We start from the raw sequence: 18,845 nt of genomic DNA, 5'->3' as shown, positions 1-18,845 counted from the left end.
AGATGGAAGCAGATGAATATATTCTGACTGTCCGTTAAAGTCTCCAGAAAGCTTGGCGTGTTCTTTTCTCTCTTCTCTTCTCTTTTCTTTTTTTTAATCCGTGCTTTTCCTCACAGTATAGATTTGGCTGCACCCTGCTATTCCTCCGCAGATGTCTTGAATAATGTATTTTGTGGGGCCCTCTGTTCTAGTTGGAGCCGCAGCCTAGCGCAGAGGCATGGGAGTGTGGAGAAACGTGTACAATGCGGCCCTTTGATCTAAATGTACAGCTGGCTGCCGCGCTCTAATCGGCTGCGATCAGGAGTGATTTACAGTCGTGAGCCAGCCAGCTCTGTGGAACCAAGTTTTTTCGTTCGCTCCGAACGACGGGGGTAATTAGTCCTTCCACCCCCTTTGTGCGCTGTGCAAGATCGCAGAGATAGACTAATGTTATTACTCTTTTTTTTCTTTTTGGTCTTATGTTTTTAATTGCAAACATTTGTCGGGGTGGACCGGACTGACCTTGTCGCCAGCAGTCAGCCCACCCTTGGTTGGGAGCGTTATCACCAGTGGCCGCGGCTCTGTCCAGCCTGGCCTTTGTTTGCCTGCGCTGATACGGAGGAGTGAATTGCTCTGATAATCTCCCCTCCTCTACCACCCTCCTCGCTCCTGTGCCACGTTGCTTTGGTGGACCGACCACACACACACACACACGCGCACTCTCGTCTTTCAAGCCTTTCTGCCCCTAGTTAGTTCACTGTGTGTCGAGCTACGCTTTGTAAAGATTTATTGATTTATTTTCGCTAATCATTCCGTTTCGTGTCGGTGCAGCACATGGTCTGTTTTGGGAGAGTTGTTCGGAAGGAACTGGAAGGAAAATATAGATTTTCTTTTGTTTGTTTCTTTTATTCTTCTCAAATCAGGGTGTTATTTTTTTTTGTCTCTGGCTCATGTTTGGGAACGCTACAGGTATTTCAGTTCTAATGTGAGGGTTCTGGATCTTTCCTTGTCAGCGCACAAACCGGATGCCAAAGGATATCCACGTGGACCCAGAGAAGTTCGCCGCTGAGCTCATCAGCCGGCTGGAGGGCGTTCTGAGGGAGCGCGAGGCCCAGGAGAAGCTGGAGGAACGCCTCAAGCGGGTCCGGCAGGTACGCAGCCCAGACACACCTTTGCGCTCTCTCTCTCTATCTCTCTATCTCTGTCTATCTCTCTCTCTCTCTATCTCTCTATCTCTGTCTATCTCTGTCTATCTCTCTCTCTATCTCTCTCTCTCTCTCTCTCTCTCTCTCTCTCTCTCTCTCTCTCTCTCTCTCTCTCTCTCTCTCTACACATACACAGAGCTGCTGGGTAAAACCAGGTCAGTGAGTAGCAGCACCTGTACCCTAGAGTGTGAGCTTGCACAGCACATGAAGTATTGCCTGCCAATTCTCATCTACAAGATCCAAAGAAAGAAGAATTAGTCAAAGAGGTTTTGATTGGTAGACAATGTAATCATACCCTCTCCCCATTTGGCTGGTGTAGCAGTGGTCATACCTGATCAATGGAGGTCAAGGCTGTCTTGTACACTCCCCACCAACTCCCAATGTACATCAGTTTTCACACTCTTGTATCACGTGTCAAGTCCTAAATCAGTTCACCATGGCCACCTTAATCATGAGAGCAGTACACAAAAGGAGAATGAGCCGCAGCGCTCTCCTGTGTGCTTAGAACAAGAACACAATGATCCCCCTGGGTTGTGTGATGGGCCATGGCTCGCTTTGAGTTGGGACACCCACAGCCACACACCTGACCATCAGCAGTCATTGTACGTGAGTAGCCTCTGCTGTAGAGAGACGTACAAAACAACCGGCCACGACTGGCTATGTAAGGTCTGTCTACACCCAACCTGCACAGATTGTGCATCATTATGGTCCATTATGCTGTGGAGATGGAAGGGCCTCTCAGTAGACACCTGTCCACGGTCTGTGTGTGTGTACATCTCCTGTGGCGTGTTTGAATGTCAAACCTGAAGCACAGGAAAGTAGAAAAATACATCAGCACTGTTGGCACAAACAAAATGTTTTTTTTCATGTTGAAGCAACACTGAAGAGTTTTTTGTACCTTAACATAATGTTTCCAAAATCATTTCAGTGGTTCATGAACTCGTAACAGGGTGAATGGCACGTCCGCATTTGCGTCGCGGCTTTCTGCGCACGTACTCTACCTTGTCTGTGGACATCGTTATTTGCTGGATAAACAAATACCGTGCTTGCGACAGAGGAAAAGTGCTTTAGTGTTGTTTTAACCAAACATGTTGATGTTTATTCAATGTTTTAGACTTTAATCGAAAACATGATATTACAAGCGTGATTCATTCACTGTAACTAAACTGAAAGCCAGTTTCCCACTTCCTGCAGAGCATCAACCTCGCGTCCCAGTTAACCAAATGATGGTGCTGGTATTATTGCAGGGAGATAAATATCAGTGGGCTCAATGTTTTTCATTTGTCGCCTGACTGCTTGAAGAGCGTTCTTCTTCAGACACTCGGGGCATCACAGCTCATATCATCACTGTTGCGTTGGAGGCCAGCGTTGGCTCACGGAGCTGCTCTCTCCGCGCCGTCACTGGCAGCATCAGGTGGCGCACCTGCTCTCCACTCCACGCTGCTGCCACCGCCGCCGGTGGTAACGGTAACCAGGGCTCTGCCTCCACGCACCGGCGTAATGACTCCGCTTGAAGTCCAGTGGCGCGTGAAGGAATGCCTGAGCTTTCCGCAAACGAGGGCTCGCTCAGAACTGGGAGCCAGGCGTTAGGTCTCAAGGCGTATGATTGAGGTAGTTTGGCCTCGCCTTGTAAGGTACTTGCCCCCCCTCCCCATTCTCTCATTGGAACAGGAGGCTTGGATTATTTAAAGCTGGAAGGGCAGGAATGTCATTCTGTATTTAATTGATCTAGCTGGGCATCTGAGAGGAGGCCTTGTGCCATTCACATGTGATTACGCTTGAAAGGCGTCAATGTCAGTCTTGGGCTTTTCCTCTCGTCACACAGAATGTGGTTGGAGGTGTAGTACGCACCATTAGAGACCGCTGTCAGACCCGACAAGCCTGTTGCCGGGAAGATTGAAGTGGAAAGTGAAAAAAAAATCCATTTTCAACATTCTGAAAAGAATCAGGAAAAGGGTATCACGTCGAAATTCGCCCAAGGTAAAATCTAACCTCCCTTTTTTTTGCAAGGGATCATTACGTTCACTTAAATCCAGTATTCCTTCAGAACTTGGTCTTGAATGAACCACCGTTGTCAATTATTCTGTGTTCTCTAACTCCTACTCAGTGCTCGTGAGTTATGAACTGACTGATGAACTTTCCCTTTGCCTCTGTTACCTTTGGTGGAAATCCAAATAACTCATTCAACAATAATGGCACTCTGGTGGGTTTCTTTGTTTTCAGATGTTTGTTCTAGTAGTTTGCATTTGTTCAGTGAGTGAAGCACTGAAATCCCCCATGGTGCGGTAGCTGCTCTTTGTTCCCTCCCACATATCTCCCCAAATCAGAGCTAACTAGCTACCATATGCAGGCGCACTGAGATAATGGGACAAGAACACGTGAGTGTAATTTCACAGTTTGAACTGCCCCATTTCCCCAAAAAAGGTATAAAGCCAAGATAACATGTTAGTATTTTTGGCGTGGACTACCTTGCAGGCTCTCCTCAGCCAAGTGAAACCAAGACTATGTCCTTGATGGCTCCTCGTGTAGTTCTGAAGTGGCGTTTGAAGAATTCTGTCCTAGTTGGATCCATCATGTTCCTTCTCATCTCCTCTGAGGCGATGTGTAAAATGACTCTGGACGATGTCCACCTGTAATTCCTCGCCCTGGCTTTTGTGCGTCCCTCTAATCACGCGGCCCTTGGCTGGATTAGCATGTAGCAGCGTGGGGCGCAGAGCCTCATCAGAAAGCCCCGTCCTCCTCCCCTCCTCACAGCCCACTACCTGGAGGGAACATCAAAGGCCGTCCATGCATAAATTAGCTGCAGTCTCTCCTCTCCTCATGTCTGGGGGTGGGGGTGCGTCGGAGGATGCTGAAGAGGGTTGAGGGATAAGCCAGGAGGAGGACTGAGCCCTGAGGCTTGGAGCAGGGGCGCTTAAGATGCATGAGGCGCAAATCAGTGCCGGACCAAATCAAATCGACCCCCCCCCTCCCACACACACACACACACACACACACACACATACACACACACTCACACGCCTGTCCGCTCATGCTGGTGATGAGAGGCTGTAATTGTGGATGGTAATCTGACCATCTTTTCTGTTCTGGGTTTATCATTGCACAAGGTTTATTGTTGCCTACAGCTGTATCTGAGTGGGAATACAAAGTGCATTGTGTGAATGTGTACGTGTGCTTTGTTGTGTGTCTCAGTTTGTGCAGCATGCTGTGGAGAACAGTGCCCCCTGCTGGTAGAATGATTGCAACAGCATGTCATGATTGTCTCCCTAGTCCTATTTGTTTAGTTGTCACAAGAAACAAATATGTAGAAAAAAACACTGATGGAGATGCCAATCTCAAATGACTGTCTCCAAGGAAACAACCTGCTGTAGAGATGTATGCAAGAATATCTCATGTATTGGACCATCTGTCCCCATGGAGATTTTAACATTATGACTAATGGAAGTACCAGCATGCCTTTGAATGAGCAGCTAAGTTTACATACAAGATTAGGAGCAGGTCTCAAAGAAAAACATCGCAGTGATGCCTTATGCAAAAAATCCACTCCATTTGTGGTTTGCAGATGTAGCGTACTCTGTAATTATGGACTCATGGAGAGGACCAGCAGGTGTGGAATTTAGAGGAAAATGGTGTGTGGTGCATAATTGCAGCTCTAAAAACGGAGACAGGTCTGGCAGAGTGGAGATTCTAGCTCTTAAACTCAGGGCTGAGCAGATGAAGTGAAGGAGCAGAATCAGATCTGTATGGCCTTCTCATTCTCTTGTCTCTCTTCTCCTCTGTCTCTTTCTCTGTGTCCCTCCTCTTCCTCAGGAGGAGGAAGGAGACGACGCAGACGTGTCGGCCGCCCCGTCCCTGTCGGGCCACCGCCTCCCGCCGGCCTCGTCCTCGCTCCACCACATGGCGCCGCACGCCCACTACGGCGCGCGCTACGCCGAGTGTGCCTACAACGGGCTGCCGCTGGCGCGCGACTCCCACGAGGAGAACCCCGAGAGCATCCTGGACGAGCACGTGCAGCGCGTCATGAAGACGCCCGGCTGCCAGTCGCCGGGCACCGGCCGCCACTCGCCCAAGTCCCGCTCGCCCGACGGCCTGCCCGCCACCGCCGCCGCCTGCTTCGCCAAGGGCCCCGGAGCGGCCCCCGTGCCCATGGGCCTGCCGGCGGGCAAGCACCAGCACCCGGCCCGCTTCGGGCCCAAGGGCGTGGAGGCAGGTGGGCCGCCCATGCACCTGTACCACAAGCACGGGCCGGGGCAGGGGGCAGGGGCGGGCGGCAAGCCCAAAGAGCAGCTGGACGCGCACGCAGGCTTCCCCTGGCCGGCTGAGCCGCACCACTACAGCAGCAAGAGCAGGAACTACGCAGACGGCATGATGGCAGGGCCCGCGGGCATGGAGCTCAGCGCACACAGGTGAGACACCACACGCACCGCATGGCACTCATGACACCTTGTGCTGCCACAATGCGTTGATAACAATGTTTACACTTCATTTTGTCAGACTATGAGAAATGGCACACATTCTCCTCCCACTTACCACTGAAATGAATTGCTTTATTTCTGCTTATGCATTTTGACAAGGATACTTCCATGCTCACTGCTACCTTGAGTCCAAGCTCTGCAAGCATCCTTAGCATCAAGCAATACCTGTCTGCATAGCATGATGCTAAAACAAAGCAGTGTGAAAGCCTTTACTTTCATAGCTAGGGGTCACAAGTGTAACCCTAACCCCTCCTCTGCCTTCTCCTGCTTTAGTCTCAAATCTGCACCATTCTCTCTGTCTGCATCTCACAGCAGCAAAGGCAGCACGCTAGCCAAGCGTCCCTCCAAGAAGGGTGAGGACTCGTGGAACACCGACACGGCCCTCGGTTCCGAGGAGCTGGACCGGACCCGCAAGATCCTGCAGTGGATGATGGAGGGCGAGAAGGAGGCTGGCCGCTACAAGAAGAGCCCCTATGGGTGAGTAGCCCACGCTGGTGCTGATGCTGCTGATGACACCGACACTGTTCCTGGATCTGTTGCCCACGGAGAGCCTCAGTTTATATGACTCAAAGCTCTTTCTTTCCACTGAGCAAGAGCCAATGCCATCACTGGTCCAGTTCTCCATAGAGAGCTTCAGTGTTTTCGTTTGTCGTGGTTTTGTTCTGTAATGTGAGTGGCTTTCGTGATCAAAGTTCCTATTCTTCCTCTGAGCAAGACTAAACTATTGAAGGCTACGAGGCATTGTATCGCAGTGCTAAGAACAGAATTTGCTGTTGGGAGATGTTTGTGTCTTGAATTCTTCATGCCTAGTTGGGCTCAGATCAATACCCAATGTAAGTTGTTTATAAGGTGTGGAAGAAGGGTATGGCAGAAGCATTGACGATAGGCCACTCTAGGAACAGAAAGTTATTACAAGCAGAGAGCAGTTGATGATCAACAACTACAACAACAACAACAACAAAGCGCAGCACCTCCACACCTGTGTCCATCAGGTGAAGGACAACACAGGAGAACTGAATGCTGTGACTTCCATTGTGCTCACAGAGCACTGCGCTCTTCAGCTCATTATTTTAGCTTTGTGGTGACCGAATAGGGAGTGCTGTGGACTGGCAGGAGAACACCATGTGTACTGTACTGTATGTGCAGCTTTAGCCACTGAACTGCTCATGAGCCCTCCAGATGAGCACCAACACTGCTAAATACACTTAGAGAAAATCTTACAACTAACAGTGCGTATTAGCAATAATAATAACCGTTTAAAACATAAATGGCATCTTGAATAATGACTGGCATACCGGTAGTAATATCACTTTTGTGACTGGAGGGCTGCTTGTGGAGATTTGTATTGTGTAGAGTGAGTGTGTATGAGGAGCTGTCAAGGCAGGACTTACGGTGATTGACTTGTGTGTGGACCAGTGGGGAGGTGGCTGTCAACAGCAGGCCTGACAAAAGTGGAAATGTAGCACTTAGCAGTGGCAGCTCTGTGGGTTTCAGTCTGTGGTGCAGATAAAGCCTAACAATCAGCCCGCACTCATGATCGTGCACAAAACTCTGACTACTGGTAGTTAGTTCTGTTAGTTACTTGTCTGTGCTAGTTGCCTTGTGTTAGTTGTGTATGGGAGCAGCCAGTAGTAGTTTCACAGTGATGCAGTGAGTTTTTCAGGTTTACAACCACATCTAAAACATGAAACTGCTAAACCACAGAACTTGGTAGAGGTGAAGTAAGTTGAGGCCATACACTAGACTGGTATGGATTAGTATGGGGAGCAGCACCTGCCCAGTCGTGTGTGGAGTGTGGGTCATGCCAAGCTTCACACCCTCCGCAGCAGCATCCTAGTAATTCCACAACGTCTTATGCACCTAAATTAAAGACACAAGATCCTGTCTCTAGGCCATAGTGAGAGACATGTAGTAAAGTACTGAGGTACATGTGGTGAAGGCTCATGTAGTAGGGGGTGAAGTGCTGCTATACAGTGTGAAGAGTGTTTTGTCTCTGCTCTGAGCCTCTGCTCTGTCTCTTCCTCAGGAGTGTCTCTGGGTCCAAGAAGAGCCACGAGACGTCGCGGCCGAGCTCGGTGGAGCGCCCGGGCGCCGTGCACCCGTGGGTGAGCGCGCAGCTCCGCAGCAACACGGTGCAGCCGTCGCACCCCTTCATCCAGGACCCCACCATGCCGCCCAACCCGGCGCCCAACCCCCTCACCCAGCTGGAGGAGGCGCGGCGCCGCCTGGAGGAGGAGAAGAAGAAGAGCACCACGCTGCAGAGCAAGCAGAGGTGAGCGCCGCACTGATGCCCGCCCGCCTTGGCACGCAGCGGCACGTAACGCAACCTAGCGCACTCTGGGAGTTCTCTGCATCGTCCTCATTGGCTAGGAAGCGGGCTGTGCGCTTGTGAGATGGTCCAGTCACGGCCAGGTTTTTACTTTCTGCTCGGCTCTGCAGACGGGACTTTTCCTTCAGATTTGCTCCTGTCAGTTGGATAATGGAATGATTATTGAACCAAATCATAGCAAAACGAATTGCTGTCGGCTCAGGCTGGGGAAAACTGTTTGTTTGAGCGTCTCGTCTGTGGTGGATGGTGATGTAAAATGCCATCATCTGGTTCAGTAACCACGGCCATTTGTCAGCCTTGACAATTGATTGCCAATTTGTTGCATGTACATTTGACAAAATGGAATCCATGCTGCAGTCAAATGCCATAACTGTCACTTCCTCAAATGCAGTGTGTCCGAGTCTAGTTACATTTAATTGGAAATGAAGGAAAGATTGATGTGCAATCCCCTAACTCTGAAGCAGAGTGCTGTGAACACACTTCCTGCTAGCTAGTCCAGCATCCTGTTTTTTTTGTTCAGCATTCGTTTGCACCCACGGTCATGCCAATTCAAAATTCTCATAATCAAGGGAAGAAAAGCATTTTGGAAGAAATGCAAAATATACACGCGTTATAGCTATCCGAATCACAAGTTGATCAAGCATTGTTATTTATCGTTAAAGTTAAGTTGTCAACTGGGCTATTAAATCACACACCAACTATTTGGTTGAGTAATCGGTTCGAGACATTTTTATAAACAAAAAACAATCTCATTTCCGATTCTTAAACTTGAATATCCTGATATATTCACTCCTTTAATGATTGTGAAGTGAATATCCTTGGTGTGTGAGGACAAAGCGAGTGGAATGGGGACGGGGATGGTGGGTTTGGGGATCTGGAGAATAGGTCTGAGACCAAACGCATGCTAATCAGGCTTAACACTCGTCAGTGACTTGGCAGTGAGTGACCCGATCTCTCTTTGATTACGGGGGGGGGGGGGGGGGGGCAGGACAGGAGCGATGCATCAGCCCAGTGTTGTGTGCGTGCGCAAGGATGAGGAGCTCTGATTGCAAGTGCTGCGCCTTTGATCTTGGCACACGGCGCATCTCCAGAGTGTTATTAGTGTCATGGGGTGGCAGGGAGCCTGAACTACACAGAGGAGAAAGAGAATTGCGAGGCACGGTAATGGGGAATGGAAATGATCTGGCCTTGATGCTCTCTTCCTGACCATCCCCTGCTGAGGCTTCTGTTCCCCCCCAGATTGTTTCTATGTTCGTGTTTGTCTTCTGGTGTGTCCCTCCCGTAAAGGAGATTTAGATGTGTTTTACCAAGGCAGTGTCTGCGTGTCACATGAGCCTGCATGGCCATCTCCGCTGTGCATGTGTGGCTCTGACACTTGTGTGTGTGTATGCGTGTGTGTTTGTGTGCGTGTGAGACTTGAGTGTTTGTGTAGTTTCTGCTGAGGTACCTATGGGCCCCTGACCGGTATGTTTGAGTTGTGTCGTGTTGTGCACAGAGGTGGAAAGCTCTGGATCTCCAGAAGTGAGAGTCCTCCCCCTTAACCCTTCACAAGAGCTGTGCTCATTAGAATGAGCTGGCCTTGTGAATGGTGAGAACAGATACAATGTGGGAAGACGTGTACCTTTTTGAAGCCAGAGTTTTCCGCCTGTGGGTGTGCGCTGTGTTGTGTCGCGTGGCTTGTGTGTGCGCCTGTGCCCGTGTGCTGTGCCTGTGCCCGTGTGCTGTGCCCGTGTGCTGTGCCCGTGTGCTGTGCCCGTGTGCTGTGCCCGTGTGCTGTGCCGTGCTGTGCTGTGCTCTTCTCTAACTGCCGCTGCTGGGGTTGTTCCTCAGGTATGTGCTGGAGGTGATCCAGAGGGGGCGCGCCGCCGTCCGGCCCGCTCTCTTCCCCCCGCTCAGCGTGGTCCCGGCCGTCTCCGACACGGAGCTCTCCGAGCCCGAGTACGTCCCGCTGCCCTTCTTAGAAGCTCCATCCACCCCCCTCGTCCCACCCCTCACCCCATCACCACCTGTGCAGTGCTCTCCCTCTCATAGGCCACGCCCATCCCAGGCTCCAGACCCTTGTCCTCGTAGTCCTCCGACCATTCCCCCCGCCATTCCCCTGCTCCTTATCCGTAGCTAGCAGCACGTAGCAGTGGTAGGCCAGTAGGCTGTTTGTGTCTTACATAGTTTAGTTGAAATGGTAGCAGAGTGGCACTTACAGTACCACTCCTTTTAGCATGCTTGAAACGCAGTTTCAAATATGAGTCATGTATCCATCATTGATGTGGAAAACGTTGATGGTAAATATGGACAATAAAATTGGAGGGTCCTTTCTCTTTTTAATGACCCCCAATGCTGGCTCTTACCTCCATTGATGAAAACAACCATGACCATGGACCATTTGGACCTTTTTGGACCTTTTGAACACAAACTGCTGTCCTCTGCTGTCCATCTGTAACGATGATGCAGTGTGGGGCTGTAAATAGCAAATGTGTCCTTTTGAGTACGGAACATAAGGACCCTCTGTGGTCCTGAAATGGTTCTGACGTGCTGTTGTGTGACTCATAGTGATTTGTGTAAAACGCCTCTCTTTCCCCTCTGCCTGCAGACACAAACCGGTGAAGAAGCAGCCGTGCGACAACATCACGGTGGCCTATTACTTCTGCGGCGAGCCCATCCCCTACAGGACCTCAGTGAAGGGGAGGATCGTCACACTGGGACAGTTCAAGGAGCTGCTGACCAAGAAAGGGAGTTACAGGTAAGGACAGACACACACACACACACACACACACACACACACACACACACCTGCACAGACATTCAATGCAACACCGATTGTTAAAGCTAAAGCTTAAAACAGATTTGTGAGTTCAGGCAGAAAAGATACGTTTTATGATAGATTTGTGTATATTGTGTTTTTAGACCACTCTGTTTTTAATATAAAAACGTCTGGATGTTGTTTTCTCCATGTGTTTCCTTCACACTGTTGTAAAATACATGTGAAGTCAGAGATTGCACTGAATTGTATGTTCTGCTTAAACACACACCAATGTGACACACATCCATGAACACTGATGCAACATACTCGAAACCCAGTGGAAAATGTGTTGGAATCGGTGTCTTTTTTCAAGACCTCTGTGTAAATGGTTGCCATGTTCCACCCTCTCTCCCCCATACCCACTTCCTCAGGTATTACTTCAAGAAAGTGAGCGACGAGTTCGACTGCGGGGTGGTGTTTGAGGAGGTGCGAGAAGATGATGCAATCTTGCCCATCTTCGAGGAAAAGATCATCGGGAAAGTGGAGAAGATCGATTGAGGCGGCGTCGATTGTGTGAAGACGGCAAAAGAACACGAGAGGGAAAGAAAGAGAGAGAGAGAGACCGTGATGAGGAAAACCTGACGCATGATGGTGGTTGGAGTGCTGAAATGGTCTCAGAGATTGTCAGAATGAAAGAGAAAGAGTGAGAGAGAGAGTGAGAGAGAGAGTGAGAGAGAGAGTGAGAGAGAGAGTGAGAGAGAGAGTGAGAGAGAGAGAGTGAGAGAGAGAGTGAGAGAGAGAGTGAGAGAGAGAGTGAGAGAGAGAGTGAGAGAGAGAGTGAGAGAGAGAGTGAGAGAGAGAGTGAGAGAGCGAGAGAGAGAGAGAGAAAGGGAAAAATGGGCCGCAAGCAGGTGCAGTGTGAATGGTATGGGAATGTGTTTTCGGCGAGGGCTAGAGGCTGAGGTTGCACGCATTAGGCTGAAGGATTCTCCCCGAGGGTCACGCTGGACCCGCACGCTAATGGCACCAGGGGCCTCCACCTTTGCACACGGACTGTTGGATTACTCCCCCAGCTGCTAGTGGACTCAGTCCAGCTGATAGCTCTCTGTGCATGGGATGGAAAGCGACAAACAAGAGACTAAAGAAGAATGAACTGATAGAGAATGAAGCAGAAGAAGAAAGAGGAATCATACTCTTACCTTGTTTTGGTATATTTCTAACTGAAATGTAATGTAGCATTGCGAAAGACAAAAGTTTGACTAGGACAAAAACAAAATTACTATGAATCTGTTTACTAAAGCTGCATATTTTTGATATGATGTTATCAGACGGAAGGTATCCTTTCTAATGTAACAACTTGTAATTTTTTTTATATGTACCTGGTACCAGATGTGTACAGATTGTTTGTTTTAAACAAGAGAGTTAAAAAGTTTTATATCTATTTAAATATTTAAAAGACAAAGCTATTTGGTTGAGATCTTATTGAAGCTGTGGCGCAGTATCTGAGGTTGTTCTCAGGGCCTATATCTCTGGAGCCTGTGTGGGAACCTAGACACCATAGCCCCCATGTATTACCAAGTGCTTTTAAACCCCCCCCCCCCCATGATCCTGCTATTTAATCGCCCATAGTCCGCTGGCATTAGTCCTATCTGCACTTGTCATTGCATTAAAAAGAGGAAAAGGAAAGTCTTGAGACGCCCCAACCCCATGATTATGCCTTCTGTAGCTATTGGAACCAATACTGATTACTGAATCAACATTTTTGAGCAGCGACCTACACAGTGTGTTGTGTACTCGAGCGCTGTCCCAAATTGTAGTAGTGGTCTGTATATTATGCTCCAGCAGTAGTGTGGTGATAGACACCCGTGTCCTTTGAAAAAGGCCAGTTCCGGCCTTATTAATTCTCCAAACTACTTTGAACCCCATGTTCTGCTCCCCAAGTGAAATGCAAACACAGAGGTAGACTGGAAGAATGGCCTCATCCAGCAGCAGGTGGTAAATGTCAGCCAGTGAGCGCACCCACTTGTAGGAACTTAAACAGAGCTATCAGCATTTACTTAACTCCAGGGCTCCTGTGGGCCATCTTAAGTGCTTGTGTATTTTCATACTTAAGTGTGTGGAGATGAGCGGCTTGTTGAAGTATCTTGTGAAGAGATGGCGCTTTTTTTTGTATGTGTGTTGTGTGCGGGAGGCTTATATCGTTGTGTTGTTGCGTGCACACACTTTAGAGGCTGTGTGCCAGATCCTAGGGTCCAGTGACAGAGTGCCATTGGATGATTCAGTTATCATGTTTACACTTACCTTAATGTATTAAGAAAAAAAAAGAACTAAATGATGAATTGTAGCCTTTTAGCTTAATATGGCTAAATTTGGTGCCTGGTTGGAATGCGTTGTTATACAAAAAAGTAATTTTAGCATAAAAAAAGATTTTCTACAGATCACAAACACCAAAGAGAACAGGGGTTTAATACTTTTCACCCATTTTGACATTTTGTTATTTTTTGTTTTGCTTTACTTAAATAATTTGAGTGATCCAAACCCAGTTATATTTTTACAATCTTGCACATTATTATTTGGTAATATTTCGTAGAAAGATAATACAAGATGGTGCAAGGCTGAGTGAGGTAGCCACTGTGATGGTAGTGTTTACAGTGGGGTAAAACAGCTAGGAAGAATAACATAAGGTTGTAATGGGCTTCGACACACTGAAGGCACATAGGGAAGTTTTGCTTTTCTGAAAAGAGGTAGCTTAAATTCATCACTGAGCTCCACACTATCAAAAATCTTTTGATAAGGATTTCCTTGCAAGTCTCCATGTGCTGAATACAAGTATTGAGTGGAAGGACACAGACCTATTTCTCTTATTTGTGTTATCCAGATAAACTAACTAACTAAATCAAACCTAGATCCGAAAGGCTTTTCCTCAAACTTGAACAGTATCGGTACTGGAATGTGTTGTCTTGATTCCATTGTCGTTGTGCCCCCTGGCGCTGTTGGCACGGGTAGAGGTGACCTCAGAAACAAAACAAAACCACCATTACTGTGACGGCCGGCACTGACGAGCTTGCGTCGCCGCTGCCGGCCTTTGTTGTACATAGACATCACCGAGTGCCTTCCTGTCCCCTTCCCTTGCCTCCACTACATCATTTCATCTCGCTTAGTTGTCTGTTTCCAGGGACAAGAATCATGTTTTTTTTTGTTGTTTTTTTGTTTTTGGGTTGGTTGGTTTTGTTTTCCTTAGTGGCTACATTAGTGTCTGTGTAAGCGTCTGTCAGACATGCATCCTCACTCTTTGGATAAACTCTTTTTCTATGTAAATATGTACATTTTTAAAAGTGGCTACCAGCAACACCGTTGGAATATGTAGTACCGTGGTTCTCCTCCTGGTGCTCTGATTACCAGTGTGCTGGGTTGTACAGCTATTATTATTTACAGGTACTTGAACAATAAAGACATGTAATAAACCGGTAACCCATGCTGTCTTCTCATTACTAAATGACATGTTCTCTCAGGAGATCCTCCAGTCCAGTGAATATGACAGAACACACAATATATGATATTTTCAATGTTCATCTTTAGCAATAATGAAAATTGCATCAGTGTTTACCTACCTTAATATGTCTAAAAACGTCAGAGTTGACCTTTTTGTAACCAGCCGACGAAGCCTCTTGTGCTGTGCCTCAACTTCACTTGCCTGCTGTCACCTGATGGTGGCAGTCTTGGGCCTTAGTAGTCATATATCCACTCACACTTCCACTCAGTCTGTTGATGAGATACTTCACAGCTCTTGTAAGCAAGCGGACAGAATTGTTTTCCTCTTAGTCCTGTGAGGATTTCCACAGACTTCTGATAGCATTATGAGGGAGGTGGAGGCTGTTGCAGCTCTGACCTGTGAAAACAATTAACTTGGCATAGACTGGCCATTTCCAATCCATATCTCATGCAGTCTATAGTTATTAATAGACACTGTAAATACAGACCTTCCACTGAAAAGCATGTAAGCATTTATCATTGATTATTCAATTAAAAAAACGTTATTTATCCCCGAGGGGCAATTTCTCCATGCAGGCATAGTGACATATAAGACATAACACAACATATAAGACATACAAGACAGGACTTAGGAAAACAGGACAGACAGGTGTGTGTGTAGGGGGTGGTTAGTCCCAGGAGAGGGAGGAGGGGGGCTGGGGACATGTTTAAGTTCAAAAGGCGAATAGCCTCTAAGGTAAAGGTTGCCTTCCTCCTGTTAGTCCTTGCAAGAGGACAGCGCAGCCGCCTGCCAGAGGGCAGCCATTCAAAAACTCCATGTAGAACATGAGTAGAGTCTTCCAAGATAGAGTTGGCTTTCCTTAGTGTAGCCTTATCCTGCAGTGATGTCAGTGACTGAAGAGGGTGGCCAATGATCTTAGAACATGTGTGCACAATGCTCTGGAGGTGTTTCTTATTTTTGACAGAGAGGGAGTGAAACCAGCATATGGATGAACAAGTCAGAACACTTTCAATGAAGGAGGTGTAAAAAATGTTGAGGATCATCCTGTTCACTCCAAAGGAGTATAGCTTCCTCAAAAAATACTGGCGCTGTTGACATTTTTTAAGGATCACCTCTGTATTGGAGTCAAAACGCAGTTTGTCATCAATGACAGTGCCCAGTATTTGTACTCCTGTACAGCTTCCACTGGTGGCGGTCCTGCATCCTCCATGCCAGTTGAAGTTGATGAACACCTCCTTGGTCTTTGTGACATTCAGCTCCAAAAAGGAGCATCACACCATTCCACAAACTCACTGAGGACAGGGCCGTGATCTTGGACAGAACCAGATAACAGGGATAGGAGAACAGTGTCGTCGGCAAACTTCACTAGATCATGATCAGTATGGCGGCTTCTACAATCATCTGTGTCCAGGATAAAAAGCAGCGGTGAGAGGACAATGTTACTGTATTTTAATGTATAATAGCAGTAAATTCATTTGCCATTTGGGGTGATGGGGAGTACAAACTATCTACACATTATGTGCATTTTGAACTGAATTGTAATGTCTGCGTCATTCAGATGTCTGTGATTTGCATTCTGCTTTCAACCGCTCTCTCTCATCAGGTATAGTGCTCCGAGTGGGGAGAGCTCAGGTGTGCGAGTGGGGTTTGGAGACAGCGCTAAGGGGCTGGATCTGAAGAGTGCTGATGAAAAGCTGAGGGCTCCCATAGGCAGGTGGCATGCACACCCCTGATGGTTCTCAACATTGCCTCAAAGAGCCTCTTTACTAATGCCTTGATGCCGCCTCCAGCTGAAGAGCTAACTTCTCTCTCTTCTCCTCCTTTTTTCTTTTGTGCTTTTGGCCCAGACATTGCAGACTATGTGTACAGACTGCATAGTGGATGCTGTTTGAGGCGAGTCCTATTCCCAGACAGGTGTTTTCTATAGCTAGCTGTCTGCGTGTTTTGTCCATGGTGCACTCTTTTGGTGTGCAGTCCAATGATGAAGCCTGAAGGATCTTTGCTGTGGGCACCCAAAGGGCCTCGCTTGCACTAGGCAATTAATTTCTGAACACAATGTTGGGCTCACTGCAGCTTAATTGAAAAGCGAAGAGCATTAGAGTTTTCTATTGAAGGATCTATTGAAGGATCAAACTCAGTACATGAGTATCAAGAAGAGAGGGGGGAAATAATGAGGAGAAAGAAGCCTCCTTAAGTCAAGGAAATTCGATGCAGATATTCTGTCTTATCAAATCTGGTCATTTATTATAATTTGGGCTTTTACCTTATAAGCACTAACTGGGATTTTTTCCAGTATCATACTTTTGAAGTATTATATTCTGCATTGCTGCAGTAATCCTTCGTCCGTATGAGATATTGGTAGTAAAGATTCTCTTGGCATGGGTATTTAGGATGAACCACTTTAGCAAGCTCTCTGCAAGTCATTAAAAATTACTTACTGAAGCAAGGCTCTTAAATAAATCTCCCGCTAGTGTTTACGGTCCTCATGAATACCCTTCCTTCATTTCCTGTGAAATTCACTCCTGTGAAAATCTGTTTGTATAACCACTAAAACAAAACGTTTTGACAAAATTATTCCAAAGCACCAAACTAAGACGAGACCAAATGAAAAAATAATACTTTATTCATCCCAAGAATCACTTTATTTCCAGGAAGAGAAGAGGGAAATCTACATGTTAAACTATGGTGATGACTAATATCCAATTACATAATATATTATCCATTTAAAATCTATGGCTTCTCCTGAATAGATCCTGTGAAATCAGCATAAATTATATTTTGTGTAGATCTTCCAACAACTTCATTATCTTCAACAGAGGGAAATATCTCAACAGCAATTATCCTTTAGTTTAAAGTCTTAGTGGACAGAATAAACTCAATCACCACTATACAAGGTCAAAGTAACAAAAATAAATGACATTGATTTAAACTTCAAATTAGATTACATTTTATGATCGTTGATAGATCTAAATTTGATACTTGGTGATATGACATATATATGATTTTACTTTTTATTTATTTTTTTGTTACTTTGACCTTTCATACTATACATCCTCAAGCCACTATTTAGAATTGCTTCACAAGCTTCATGTCTCTGGAACACTACTCTTTCTCCAGATGTTTGGACTTCAGTTTGAGGTAGAGTAATGAAAGTCTCAAGTCCTTCCAGTGTTGACTGAACCTAGATGTATAGCTGTACATTATGCTCTTTAGGTGCCCAAATCTACAATCATCATGGTGGTCATATTGTATTCTCCTCTCATTGGTCTTGTTTTTGCAGTGTTCTGTAACAAATAGCATCACCTTTTTTGTTGAAATTCTTTTGTGAAGGCACGAAAACAGAATAATAGGTGACAAGGTGTACAAGTTTTGTTATTCCCAGAAAACCTTGCAAAATGTCAGCTTGTTCCAAAAGGTTCCAGAAGGAATGGCACACATACTCCCCACTCTCTCTCTCTCTCTCTGTATCACTCTCACACCCAGTGACACACGCAGACACACACACACACACACACACACACACACACACACACACACACACACACCTGTCCTTAACATAACATACATGAGTAGCCCAGTGGGTGAGTAGGCCTAGCCCAGATCCAGGTGATGATTTGTAGTCTTGTCTTGCAGCAGCTCACCATTGGGCATTTAAGAGCCAGCCAGATCAGAGATGGTGAATCCATAAAATATGCTCTATCTTCTATCTTCTATCAGTGCTGACACATTTATATGTTATCTCTCGCTTGTGGCTTCTTTTGGATAAAATTGTCATCTGAATGAATTACAGACAAAATAATAATTGAACAACCATGACGATCGGTTCATTCGTGATTTATTTGCATAGCCAAATTGGTCGTCGTCACTGCAGATAGTGCAGACTGACTCTCGCCACTTATCACACCCGCCTCTTAGGCTAGTCTTAAAGCGTCTTAGCAAGATGTCTTTATAGGTTTTGCTTCTTTTCTACAGCATCATTTGCCAGTGATTTTGGTCCATGCTCTGTGATCTCTCATGCGGCTCGTTTCAGCTCTTCCTGTTCACACACATAAGACGCTGCCATGTTCTTTGCCACACGTCTGCCCGTTTATTCTGATGCCTCCAACTGCATTCTCTGCACGCAATGTGTTACCTTGAAAGCTATAGCAATCCACAATCAGGAGGTAGGCCACTGCATTGTACTCTGGCAACAGATTCAATGTTTATGAAGTCAATTGCTATGGTAACCAGTCAGTTTTTTTCCCCACTGGTTCTGGCGTTTGATGTAGATAAATGTCAGAAATAATCTCAGCTTAGTCTGGATAAAAGCCAGAAACAAACTTCTGACATAGTTACATTTACCCACTGTAAATAACCAGAGAAGGCAAATGACACATTTAAGCTGCCACTGGCATGTCAATAGCAGATAGCATGTATGGTCATCTTGGGTGACAGACATACTGTTTATCCATGTCCACTGTTTATATGTGTTGATTTTTCTTCTTCTTCTTTTAGGTGGGAATCCATCAAATACCTGTTGTCTGTCTGACAGTTCAATTACACACGACAGAGAGCAGATCAGATCATTTGAGACCAGCACCAAGGGCCGAATCTCACAGCTCTGAGGTCCACAACGCGCATGCTGTGT

At 46.6% G+C, this 18,845-nt stretch overlaps 1 protein-coding gene across 3 annotated transcripts in view; it reads left to right on the top strand.

The window, feature by feature from the left end:
* The window catches only part of axin1 (axin 1), a 30,004-nt gene extending 15,816 nt beyond the window's left edge, over positions 1 to 14,188 (top strand). For 2 of the 3 annotated variants that reach the window (XM_062532977.1, XM_062532978.1), the window contains exons 5-10: positions 993 to 1,130; positions 4,995 to 5,590; positions 5,972 to 6,136; positions 7,686 to 7,931; positions 10,576 to 10,725; positions 11,157 to 14,188. In XM_062532977.1, the coding sequence (XP_062388961.1) occupies positions 993 to 1,130; positions 4,995 to 5,590; positions 5,972 to 6,136; positions 7,686 to 7,931; positions 10,576 to 10,725; positions 11,157 to 11,283 (1,422 nt within the window). In that variant the 3' untranslated portion in view covers positions 11,284 to 14,188. The remainder of the gene's footprint in view (positions 1 to 992; positions 1,131 to 4,994; positions 5,591 to 5,971; positions 6,137 to 7,685; positions 7,932 to 10,575; positions 10,726 to 11,156) is intronic. The other variant, XM_062532979.1, reaches the window with a different exon arrangement.
* Positions 14,189 to 18,845: the final 4,657 nt, after the last annotated feature.

This window comes from Sardina pilchardus, chromosome 3, assembly GCF_963854185.1.
Source record: "Sardina pilchardus chromosome 3, fSarPil1.1, whole genome shotgun sequence".
In the NCBI taxonomy this organism is placed as follows: Eukaryota; Metazoa; Chordata; class Actinopteri; order Clupeiformes; family Clupeidae; genus Sardina; species Sardina pilchardus.
This window is presented reverse-complemented; position numbering and strand designations above follow the sequence as displayed.